Source organism: Diabrotica virgifera, chromosome 1 (assembly GCF_917563875.1).
Source record: "Diabrotica virgifera virgifera chromosome 1, PGI_DIABVI_V3a".
Taxonomy (NCBI): domain Eukaryota; kingdom Metazoa; phylum Arthropoda; class Insecta; order Coleoptera; family Chrysomelidae; genus Diabrotica; species Diabrotica virgifera.
The window spans coordinates 108,906,551-108,919,991 of record NC_065443.1 but is presented as its reverse complement, the minus strand read 5'-3'; the positions used below and the strand labels follow the sequence as shown (position 1 = coordinate 108,919,991).

At 34.8% G+C, this 13,441-nt stretch overlaps 2 protein-coding genes across 5 annotated transcripts in view; one reads left to right on the top strand and one right to left on the bottom strand.

Annotated features, from left to right (window-relative positions):
• Positions 1 to 13,441, top strand: part of LOC114326950 (uncharacterized) — a 308,181-nt gene that overhangs the window by 127,805 nt on the left and 166,935 nt on the right. The gene's annotated exons all lie outside the window — the stretch shown is intronic.
• The window catches only part of LOC114326951 (uncharacterized), a 39,105-nt gene continuing 35,374 nt past the window's right edge, over positions 9,711 to 13,441 (bottom strand). For both annotated transcript variants that reach the window (XM_050658547.1, XM_050658544.1), the window contains exons 2-3: positions 12,776 to 12,896; positions 9,711 to 9,901 (exon numbers count right to left, since the gene is read on the bottom strand). In XM_050658547.1, coding sequence (XP_050514504.1) covers positions 9,799 to 9,901; positions 12,776 to 12,896 — 224 coding nt within the window. In that variant the 3' untranslated portion in view covers positions 9,711 to 9,798. The remainder of the gene's footprint in view (positions 9,902 to 12,775; positions 12,897 to 13,441) is intronic.

The window sequence follows — 13,441 nt, the reverse complement described above, 5'->3', positions numbered from 1 at the left end:
TCCCCTCTACGTACGAGCTCACAGCGTATAGGGCTTTTTCTATAAATAACAAACGTTTGTTATAGAAAAAGATAGCAAATACAAAATAAGTTATTGATGTGATCGTTCATAGGTATAGGGCTTTTCATTCACAGTCATTAGTTTCGAGCTTTTGTCATATGTCGTATAATCTGTGTATATTGATATTATACACAGATTATATAACATATGACAGAAGGTCGAAACAAATGACAATCGATGAAAAGCCCTATTCTTTCATTTTTCCGACTGTATATTTTTGATACCTGCATAAAGACTTGTTTGGGAAAATGACTCATATTGAGAAAAACTATTTTCGATCTGTCATTAAAGATTCTTAACTGTGAAATAAAATGACTAAGGAAACAAAGAAAAGCTGGATAAATATTATGGGACTAACGCTCCTTCAGACTACTCCGTCAACTTTTAGTTCCGTGATTTTTGTAGTTGCAGTATAATATCTACATTGGATGAACCACGTACTGGGCGGCCCTCCGATGCAGTTACACCTGAAAATGTGAAGAAAGTCCATGAAATGGTTTTAGCTAATTTGTAAAGAGAAGTTGCGTGAATTGACAGGGGCGACAAGAATTAATAAAGAGCTCAATAGTCGTATTTTGAAAAAAGTTTTGAATATGCAAAAATTATCCCACCGATGCGATGGGTGCCGCGTTTGCTGAGCCTTATGAACCGCAAACTGTCGAACTTTTGACGTCTATTCCTTTGATCTCTTGTTTCCAGTTTTTATTTTAATTGGTTTATGCTTATATATCTCCTTAATAGTTATAATGAATCGATTGCTTATATCTGTCTTCTTCACTGCTTTTCATAGTTTGGTTATCACAAATTATTAGCGGTTTTCGTTAAATATAAGTATGTAGTATTTTCAGTAGTTATTCAAGTCTTGAGTTGTTCTTCCATTGTGCAGCTGATACACACTTCAAATCCAAAAATACAAATTTTCGAACTGTCTTCACTTGAGTACATGTCAAATGGCTCAGTTACACGACGCTAGTAACTCTTACGAATGAGTTACTAGGGCGAGTACTGGAGACGCTCGTTTTTAAAGTGTAGACGCGCTTTAGGAAATTTCTTGGCACCACCACCAATCATGGGTACCAGCTACTAGAAGCGTGTAACCAGTCTCTACGGTGCTAGTGCGTCATACAGTCGAGTATTGCATGGAAGAAGTATTGGTGGGGGAACCTACTCGTTCCAGTAAATAGGATTGCTTTGTATTTACTCGATTGGCATGAACACTGGCAGCGAGTACTCTACTAGAATATAAAACACTAATTTACACAAGGAGAGTACTAAAAGTCAGTAGGTAAAGTTTGTTTAGCAGTAAATGGTTGACTTCAAATAGTACCGACTATAAACATCCTGGGTTAACCGATAATAGTATAAAAGGCCCGGTTTCAGGTAAAATTTAAATATGTTTGAATGTTTGTTTTCTATAATCTTAGCAATTAAAATAAATTTAATTTATTTTAACTCATTTGGAAACATTAATTTCGGGTATATAAGGCAAAGCAATATATTTTTCCAGCTACCTCTACCGAAAGTATACTTTTCCGGACCTGATTGTAGGGAACAAAAGTAAAAGTGACGTCATGGTATTTCATTTATGAAATATAACTTATTGACGCCCTGTACAATATCTATTTTCTATTACGTAAGTATCTATGATACATTTTAACGTTTATTTATAAAACACCCTGTATTTTGCAGAATGGTAAAAAACAGTAAATTGTTCAAGGGCACCCACAGGATATTTCCTCAGGGGGGGCAAAGGGTATTGAAACAAAAAATACAAGAAAAATTGTTTTGCTGTTTAAAACGCAACACGGTTAGTGTCAGTAAAATGTTACTTAAATAATAATTGAATTCTTCTGGTGTCCATCGCAAATAAATCAATTACTTTCTGCATGAAGTTTTCTTTATTTTCTTTTATTTTTCTTCTGTGTACAGATAACAGGCATAGCCCACTTAGACGATTGTTCGACATCGTATTCCTTATCCAGGTCTTCACACGTTTGAGAGTGCTGTAAAAAAGTATTGAGGTTGTTATATTGTAATGTAACTTTAGAAGAACTGAAACACATGGATAAGAATATAACGTAATAAAATTATAGTTAGTTACCTGAATGATCGCTCGATGGTGCAAGTTGTTGGTGGCAGACAAAGAGCTATTTGGATGGCTTTTGCTACTGACGGCAAAAAGCAGGCATGCTCATGCTCAAGAACCTCTATTAAGTTCAGTTTTTCCAAGGCTTTGGCATCTATCTCCGTGTTTTTCCAAAGGTCGAACCACAGAATTGATTGCTCCTTAAAGTTGTCTAACAATTCACAATACGTGCTGTTTATATTGTTAATAGACTTTTCAAAATCTTCCTTAGAAAGATCTTTCATGATTTTAGGGTGCAGATTGAAAATTTCAAATGATGGTTTGTTTCTATCTGAAAACCTATCTTTCAACGATTGAACCAAAGAATCCAAATAAGGCAAGAAAATGGACTTTCTATAGTATTCGTTGATAGTCTGGGTAGAGTAATTTGGTCTGTGAACCTGTCTCGCAGCAACACGAGGACATGTGAGCTCGATTCCAAGCTTGTTTGCTGTTGTTTCAACATTTGCCATAATGTTATCAAACTCTTTTTCTCCATTTTGTCGGTCTGAACTGAATAGCTCAGTAACCTTCTGAATGTGTTTTGATATCTTCAAAATATCTACACTGACACCTTGTAACATTTGCGTAACGATTTCTAACTTGGCAGAGTATTTGGCAATCACATGTAGACATATCACAAATGCTGTATTTGTAACTGCGCAATGAAGCTGGAAAGCTTTCTGCCTTGTGTCACGGTTACCTTCAGTCGATAGAGTCTGAAGTGCTTCAGCGATGCTAACAAACTGCTCACTAAACTTTCGAATTGCTTTATATTTTTCGGTCCATCTGGTTTCACATAGTTTTTGAAGAGTTCCCACTATTGCCCTTCTTTGGCCATTCTGCCGAAAAAATGTTATAACTTCTTTAACTGTGCCAGTTGTATTCCTGATTTGTGGTATGTCATTTAAATCATTGACTACTAAATTTAGCCGATGACTGGCGCAATGAAAATATAGAGCTTTTGGGTATTTCTCAGTTATTCTTTTATGTACTCCAGTTATTTCCCCAGCCATTGTACTACAACCATCATATCCTTGGCCAACTGCATTTTCCAAGTTCAAGCCCCAATTTGTTAATGTTAAAGTAATAGCATTTGCTATATGTTCAGCATCTAAACTTTTTAATGGGGTGAAACCAAGGAAGTCTTCTCTGATGTAATTTTCACTTTTATCTAAATATCTCACGCCCAGAGAGAGTTGCTCTGTACCAGTAATGTCCATTGTTTCGTCTGCTAAAATGGAAAATATTTCATTATCATTGATTTTTGTAACTAACTCGTCTCTTAAAACCGTTGCACATAAATCAATGATCTCATTTTGTGTCCTATGGGAAATGTACATTGCATTTTTCGGCGCATTTTTCAGATGGTCTTCTAAAACAGAATCACCAGCTTCTTTCCTAAAATGTAAAAGGTTATTGAACACAGCATCCTCATTGGTATGACCTCTTAATGGTAAGTCATGTAGTGCACTAAACAAAATTGAAGAAACAATGGATTTTAGTTTCGCTCTGTTCGATTCAGTTTGCTTGGCCAAACCATAATTTGCAAGACATTCAACATTTTTCTTTTCATTTTTCATGACAGATATAAAGTTACTTGAGTTTTCAGATGCTTGTCTGTGCCATTCAGAGTTCATATGCGATTTCGCATTTTCATGAAACTTTCTGAAATTGGTGAATGGGCGATTTATAAAGCCGCTTTGATAACTACCATGGGTTACGCGGGGCCTAAACAGTACACACAACTTGCATAGCCCACCTTTAACTTCTTTTGAATAAGCTAACCAGGGGTACGTATTTAACCATTCATGGATAAATGGTCGTTTGCCATCGTCAATATCATACTTGAAATTGTAACATTTATCTGGCTTCCATGGGTTTGTTAACAAAGTAAATTTCAAGCGATCGTTCAAGCTACAAATTTTATTAGTATCAAGGTAGTTCCCAACATCCAAATTTAAACTGTCTTCAACAATCGCAAAATTATCCGATGCCGTTACAACGTTAGTTTCTCTTTGAGAGGCGGATACAGCTGACTCCAAGCTAGATGGCCCTGCTACAGCTAAATCATTTTGACTGCATACTATACTACTGTTTTCGGTACTGTTCGGTATGTCAGATCCATCATCAATTTTCAGCCGCTTGTTTGGCTTGTTAAAGAACTTCCTTATGTCCATTTTTCTACAAATACAGTAGCCTAATTAAATTGATGCATTCAATCAGCTAAGTGTTAGGTGTCAAATAAATTAACGCATTTAACCGGGGAGTAGGCCGATAAATGGACAGAATAAGACCAAATGGATAATTTAGTTGCATTGAAAAATATTTTTAAAACCTTTTAGAGAAGTAAAAAATTCATCTAAGTTAATTAAAATTTGTAGATTAAAATACCTACCTTGCACAGTTGAATATCTCAACTGCGATACAGGAATAACTTATTTTCTTAAAGTAGGAAGGGTACTTATAAAAAATGTTATTACTTCAAGCACAATTTTTGAAATAAATATTGTAATTGTACTTCATAGACGCAAATGATGTCATTTTAATTCATAAAAAAGTATTTTTTACCTTTACACACAATAGATAACTACCTCGTAAAAATAAGCCTATTTTATTTAAGGTCAAGTGAGAAATAAAGTATATTATATAATACTTACACGTTGCACAAAAAACACTTTTAACACGTTAATATAAGTTCTATGAATAACAGTATACAGTGCTAGTCAAAAGTCCGTACCCCCCCCCCTCGTATCTTTTGAACGGTTATACCTATAATAGTGAAATTTGGAGATAGGAAATAAACGGACGTAAGCTTCTTAACTAGTCATGACAGGTGACGTAATAGTGACAGATGACTTTACAGCGCCACTGTGACAGATAATTTTAAATGGGACCTTATGGCAAGTGACACCTCGTTTGAAAGGTATTGAAAATACCTATTCAGTCATACTAATATTGTTTAAGTTTAAGCTAATTTTGACGAATTAATGAAATAAATATAAAATTATAGTTTCATTTAATTAATTCAAAATTCCGCCTATGATTACTTGTCAAAAAGGTTGACGTTGACGTAAAAACTACTAGAGAATCGAAAAAGTCAACTTTTTTGACAAAAAAACCATAGGCGTACATTTGAATTTTTATTAATTAAATGCGAAGCTACAATATTATATTTATTTAATTTATTCACCAAAATCAAAATCAACTAAAACACAAAAAAATTAGTATGGCTGAGTAGGTATTTTGAATACCTTTCAAACGAGGTATCACTTGCCATAAGGTCCCATTTAAAATTATCGGTCACAGTGGCTCTGTAACGTCATCTGTCACTATTACGTCACCTGTCATAACTAGTTAAGAAGCTTACGTCAGTTAATTTCCTCCATCCAAATTTCACTATTATAGGTAAAACCGTTCAAAAGATAAGAGGGGGGGTACGGACTTTTGACTAGCACTGTATAAATTGTGAGCACTACCGTACTACTAGACGTATCAGATCGGCCGTTCAGCCCACCTATTTCATTTCTCAACTGGATAAGCCTAGACCGGACATCATCAGTGCATGCGGCATGCGCACCGAAAACGATGCGGTTCCATCCAAACATATGCGTCTCAGTCAGAAGGGATAAGGGATTGAGAAAAAATACATTTAAACTGGCATATCTCGTGAGCGATTATGATTAATATGGAATTTATTTTATAATATAAAGTAAGAGAGAGCTAAATATTTTTTACACGCTTTCGCCAAATTCTCAGGGGGGAGGGGCGATGGCCCCACCTGGCCCCTCCCTGGGGGCGCACTTGAAATTGTTATTTTGATTTAACAATGTTTACATTAATAATTTGACTTATATTTGACAGTTGACAGATATATTGTACCTACTTGTTAGTTTTAGTTCTAATCAATTTTTTTGGTTAGTTACATAAATAAATTAAGTAAAAATGAAAAAATGACTTGTTATTTGAGGAAGGTGGAAAACCATATGTATAACATGGTAGTCTCCGCTACGCGTCGGGCAGTGAACTTCATTCTCGGGAGATAAAGTAGCACTTTTCTCCCTTGTTATACAAATAGCTATTACATCCGTTTTTTTTTGTTTTTGTCGTCGTAAATTTTGTGGATCCTTTGCTTTATTATAGGAGTACCGTCTAGTCAGTGTTAATTGCCAAAAGACCAACTCTGTCTACCTCGTTTGCTTATCGCTCCAGACCGGTCTTAACAATGGGCCAAGTCAGATTTACTCGGTTTTAGCGACTCATACGAGTTACTAGCCTCGTGTAACTGATTCTTTAAGAACAGTCCCCATATTATAATATAAAGTTTTTGTAGATTTCTTCCTTGTTCCGATTGCAATTTCGATTTGTTTCTTTTGCTTTTCGATTTATTTGGTTTTTGTTATGGTTAGAACTACAGTATTGTGCGAATTAATGTGAACAGAGATCGAAATTCAGTTTTCAGAAGTTGGCACACCTGCTGTGCCTATTCTGTCAGCTCTTTTGTCCAAAAAACGTTATTTACGTATAAACGTAAAATTGATGACCTCCACCAAGATTTAGAAAAGGCTGGAATAAAAATTCACGACTCAACGGTACGCAGACGTCTCTTAGAAGGAGGGAGAAGAGCCATGAGACCGCAGAAGAAACAACTTCTGACAGCGCCTATGATGAAAAAAAGACTAAATTGGGCAAAAAAATACGCTCATTGGAGTGCAGAAGATTGGAGAAAAGTGTTATTTTCTGATGAGACCCACTTCCTAGTGCAGGGCCAGTGATCAAAATTCGTACGAAAGGCAGCCAATGAGTCACTTTCAGCTAGCCATATTAACCAAACAGTTAAACATTCCACCAAAAAAATGTTCTGGGGCTGTTTTTCATACTCAGGAACTGGCACTCTTATTCCTATTGAAGGTATGATGAACAGTGAAAAGTACAAAGTACAGGCCGAAGGGACTGCAATTTTTCAACAAGATTCAGCTCCGTGCCATGTATCGAAGGTTATGATGAAATACTTCAAGGATAATAATATTACCCTTCTTGATTCGCCTGGGAATTCACCTGACCTTAATCCTATTGAAAATTTGTGGGCAATATGTAAGGCTAAATTGCAAAAATTTGACTGTACGACAAAAACAAAACTGGTGGAAGCAGTGATTAAGGTGTGGTTTAGAGATGAAGCAATCACAAACAATTGCAAAAAACTTGTGGATTCCATGCCTAGAAGACTCCAGGAAGTCATAAAAGTAAAAGGGGTATATATAAAATACTAATTAATGAAAAAATCTCATGTAAGTGTACCTAAATTTACCTTTGGCCTAAATATAGTCTAAGAGCTAGTGAACTTTCCGACTAACGGTCGTCCTGTAAGGCTAGAAATTTTTCTAGTGATAATTCATAGCACATCAAGGCTAAAAACCATGATCTGGCAGGCCTCAGCGGTGCACGTGTATCTACCAGGTGAATCGAAAAGTGCAAATTTAGGGGGTAAAATAAACTTTCTCCTGTAAGGTTTAAATTTAAGTATGTGTTTGAGTAAGTCATTTAGAAGAAATGTGTACAATGACAGGCGATTCTGAAGAGCATAAGACCTTGCCAGGCGAGGGGAAAGATTAGGGGGTTTTCCTAAAATTATCCTTTTTGCATCGAACAAATTTTTTTTAGGTTTTTTGAATAATTCCAAACAGAAAAGGTCTTTAGTGATTTTTCTCTTAAATTAATAGTTTTTGTTATATAAGCGATTGAAAATTTTGAAAATTGCGAAATCGGCCATTTTTAACCCTAAATCGGACATTTATCTAAAAATTTCAAAGTTGCCAAGGTAGGTAGATATTCTTTAAACATTGATTGATGAAATCCCAAAGAGTTTTTTTTAATACAATATCGGAAACGCCTTTGTTTTTTAATTACTAATCAAGCGGGCGCGACACTGTGGTATAAGTGAGGACGTTTGAGTTGGCATAAATTCATTATCTCGAGAATGGGCAAATTTCGAGAGAAATCCTCAGACAGGTCGATTTTTATTTTTAAATTAGGACTTTTTGGCATATATGTAATACTAGTGACGTCATCCATCTGAGCGTGATGACGTAATCGATGATTTTTTTAAATGAGAGTAGGGGTTGTGTGATAGCTCATTTGAAAGGTTATTTAATTCTCTATTCACTAATATAAACATTAACATAATTATTTATACAGGGTGTACAAAAAATTTTTTTTTATTAAATTAACTTTGATTAAATTTGGCAAATAGAAGAACATTTTTTTTGTACACCCTGTATAAATAATTATGTTAATGTTTATATTACTGAATAGAGAATTAAATAACCTTTCAAATGAGCTATCACGCAACCCCTACTCTTATTTAAAAAAATCATCGATTACGTCATCACGCCCAGATGGATGACGTCACTAGTATTATATATATATATATATATATATATATATATATATATATATATATATATATATATATATATATATATATGCCAAAAAGTCCTAATTCAAAAATAAAAATCGACCTATCTGAGGATTTCTCTTGAAATTTGCCCATTCTCGAGATAATGAATTTATGCAAACTCAAACGTCCTCACTTATACTACAGTGACGCGCCCGCTTGATTAGCAATTAAAAAAACAAAGGGGTTTTCGATACTTTATTGTAAATAACTCTTCGGGATTTCATCAATAAATGTTTAAAGAATATCTACGTACCTTGGCAACATTGAAATTTTTAGATAAATGTCCGATTTAGGGTTAAAAATGGCCGATTTCGCAATTTTCAAAATTTTCAATCGCTTATATAACAAAAACTATTAACTTAAGAGAAAAATCACTAAAGACGTTTTCTGTTTGGAATGTATCAAAAAACGTAAAAAAAATTTGTTCGATGCAAAAAGAATAATTTTAGGAAACACCCCTAATCTTTCCCCTCGCCTGGCAAGGTCTTATGCTCTTCAGAATCGCCTGTCATTGTACACATTTCTTCTAAAGGACTTACTCAAACACATACTTAAATTTAAACCTTACAGGAGAAAGTTTATTTTAACCCCTAAATTTGCACTTTTCGATTCACCTGGTAGATACACGTGCACCGCTGAGGCCTGCCAGGTCATGGTTTTTAGCCTTGGTGTGCTATGAATTATCACTAGAAAGATTTCTTACAGGACGACCGTTAGTCGGAGGGTTCACTAGCTCTTAGACTAATAAATCATATTTACAAATTAATTCTGTTTGTTCACATTAATTCGCACAGTACAGTATCTAAGATAAGACCGCTTGCTTATGTTATTGTTATTCTTTCATGCGCAGATGTAGTTTGGGTTGCCTATTCTGAAGGGGCTAATTTAGTTTCTATGTTTCTATCTGACGCGCCACCTGTTAATTTGCTGAAAAATTAACAGAGGAATTTGTCTTTTTTTTTCAATGTTTTGCTTTGATTTTAGTGTGGTTTAACTATTTTATTAATTTTGTACCGTCTGTAGTAAGCTGGCTTCGATATCAACTATTAGTAACTTTCAAACTACAAATATGTCAATTTTGTTTTATTGTAATATAGAAAAAATATTTAAATTTGCAATTTATTTACACCCGTTCAACTTCTTGTGGGTGGGCTTGTTAATTATCTGGGCAAGATATACCAGGGCAACAGTCTGGATAAGGCTTGGACAGATCTACAGGTGTTACTACGCATGGAGGTTCTGCTCCTACAGATCCGCAGCTAAAATAAAAAACGAATTATTTGCCATACATTTCCTATTAGTTAAAGGTAAAATATATAAAAATAATTCTGTACTGATAAGTAAAAAGGCCTTAAGCCAAAGATGTCGATTTTGACTAAGTTTTTTAGTACGTTAAAAAAATCGGTAAAAAGCGATGAGAAGCGATTGGATTTCAACGCTTAGTTAATTTTAAAATAGTTAATTTTAAGAGCGTAGGCGCACAATGTGGGGATAATGCTTTTTAAATGGATTCATTTTTCGAATCCTGAGAAAACTAATAAGTATTTTTGAAAAATTTAAACGCAGAATGAAAGATTACGTTATTACCAAGAGCGGAAAGTGGTTGAAAGCTTCTGTAATGTTTATTTTAATAAGTTACAGGGGTAAAAAAGAAGAGAAAATTTAGTATGATTTTTAATTTCAAATATTTTATTCAAAAGAAACATTCTGTTTATTCTAAGGGACTTAGATAATAGACCACGATAATAATGTAATCTTTCATTCTGCGTTTAAATTTTTTGAAAGTATTTATTAGTTTTTTCAGTATTTGATAAAAATGAATGCATTTTTTCGCCTACGCTCTTAGAATAGAGATGAAAATCAGTCGATTTCTATTTCCTTGAATTGATTTTTTTACGTACTAAAAAAACTCGATCGGTCAAAATCTATATTTGACTTAAGAACCTTTTTACTCATCAGTACAAAATTATTATAAATTACAACAATGTAAATTATACAGGGCCCTAGGCCTTCAAGGCCTGTTGAGCTTAATAAATAAATAAATTATACAGGGTGGAATGGAATAAAATTATTTTGTCCTTGTTTCAAAAAAATGGTAAAGATACGCTGAGACTCGTCGATATTTATATATAAATGTGCGCTTTTTATACATAAATTTAAATGTACAGGGTGATTCACGCAAGCCTAGCATAGTCCATAGGCTTTATTTTTAATTGAACACCCTCTATATTTTTATATTTTTAAAATCGGTTTAACAACCTGATCTCAATTAACTATATCATGCAGGGTCGATTATGAATAATACAGGGTAAAATTTTGAAATTATAAAGCGTGGAAACCACTCACGGAATAAAATTGTTTGTGTACTCATTTTAAAAAATTAGAAAAAATGCTGGGACACGTCAACTTCTAAATTAAAATTGACGCTTTTTAAACATAAATTTTAATGTAGATACAGAGTGATTCACGCAAGTCTAGCATGGTCCATTCTCTTTATTTTTGATGAAAGATCCTGTATATTAAATATTTTTACGCGAAATTTGCAAAACATTAGTCTCTGAAACCATAATACACACAACGCAAAAGTCTAAGGATATTTTAATAATTTGACAATACCAATGACAGAAATTTCATGACCATATAAATTTGCGTGTACCATAATTGTTGATACAGACTCTCACTTCTTATCAAAAAAAAAATTGTAAAACTGATAGCAGTACGTGTTTTAGAATGTTTTTTATAAGGGACAAAAAATAGACATTTTTATGTTTTGTTTATTTTTAATTTTAGTCACTTTATACCATTCTTGCTTAATAGGCGAGTTAAAGATATTGTCTTTTTACCATGCAACGACAACATTAAACGTTGGACTAGATGAATAGAGCCGTGGGCCTCCTTCAAGCTGGTATGCGACAAACTCAAGTTTCTGACCAGACAAACCAGTCGTAAGTCGTTTGTGGCGTCGGTTTAGAGACACTGGGAGTCCAGCCGAGCAACATCCAGGACGTGGTCGCTCTACAACCGTCGCTCAAGACCGATATTTAATTTTAAATGCCAGAAGGCAGCCAACAATCACAGCACCCGAGCTGGTTAATGAATTACAGCTTGCACATAATGTAACAATTAGCCGCAGTACTGTGAGGAATCGTCTCCATGAAGCCAATCTTCGTAGTCGGCGACCACTGAGATGTCCACCTCTATCTAGAGGCAATCGCGCTGCAAGATTAATCTGCTGTCAAGAGTTTCAGAATTGGACTGACAATGACTGGGCCACAGTTTTGTTTAGTGACGAGTCTAGATATGGATTTCATCCAGATTCTCGTCGGACAAGAGTTTGGAGACGACCCGGAAATGGAGAACGATTACGACATCTTCAAGAAGTGTATGCATACAGAGGTGGTACATTAATGGTATGGGGCGGAATCATGATTGACGGAAGAGCTGACCTCATTTTTCCACGTGGCTTTGTCAGAAGTCAGCAATATTTGGACACTATTCTTGAACCTGTTGTGCGCCCGTTTGCTGCTGCTGTTGGAGAAAATTTTTACTTTATGCATGATAACGCTCGACCACATGTTGCGCATATTGTAACAAACTGGTTGGATAACGAGGGTATTGATGTATTGCCGTGGCCAGCACAATCACCGGACTTGAATCCCATTGAGCATGTATGGGACATGCTCCAACGAAGAATTACTCCACATATGGGCAATATCTTCTATGAGTTTCAATTAAAAGAGCTTCTGAGAGAACAATGGACACAACTACCTCAAGCAGACATTAACAATATGATTCGGAGCATGAACAGTAGATGTAGAGCTGTGATAAACCAACGTGGTGGCCATACTTTATTTTAAGTTTATATTTCGTATTTTTGACATTTTATGGTGATATGTGAAACATGGATGATTTGCAATATATTTTTTTGCTCCAATTTTCTTTTTTTTTGCAATTTATGGTTTTTGACTTATTAAACAGCAATTTAAACTACAAATTTTGTATTACTTTTTTTAAGTTGATTACAGATAAACAAAATACGTCTATTTATAAAAATATCCCTAGACTTTTGAGTTGTGTGTATAATGGATCAAATAGATTATGTAAATAATCAAAATTAGGTTAAAGTATCTTACCCTGCTTTATGTATAAGCCTGTTCGCTCCACACGTTAATTTTACACAATGACCTTCTTGTTGCTTGGATTCGCCCAGTTTCATAGAACCTATAGCAGTGGTGTAACAATCACCAAGATGCTCTGAAAGCATGTAAAGATTGTTTGTAAAAATATAAAACTGCTACAAAAATTAACTTTTAAAATAAGTTTGACAAATTTCCAACAACTTTAAGGGGCTATCCTAGTGTAAAAGTGCGAAAGTACTTTTTTGAGAATTTCTGAAATAAAATGTACTGTACCAGTTGTTTTGAAAATTTGCATGAGCATTTATCATAAAAAGAAGTACATGTAAAACGATTTTCATAAAAAATATTGAACATTAAACAATTTATGCGCCATCTGCTGGCACCGTGAAAAAAACATAGCTCCACTGCTGCAGTGATTGTGACTTGGCTACGGCTCCACGGGCGAGAAATTGACGCTAGCAGTAGCCGTAAAACGAACTTAAGGTTCCGCGGAACGGAATAGGAATAGCCGAACTGAACCGACTACAGGACTTGTGCGTAGTCGGTTCAGTTCGGCTATTCCTATTCCGTTCCGCGGAACCTTAAGTTCGTTTTACGGCTACTGCTAGCGTCAATTTCTCGCCCGTGGAGCCGTAGCCGTAGAGATCCTGAAATCTAAAA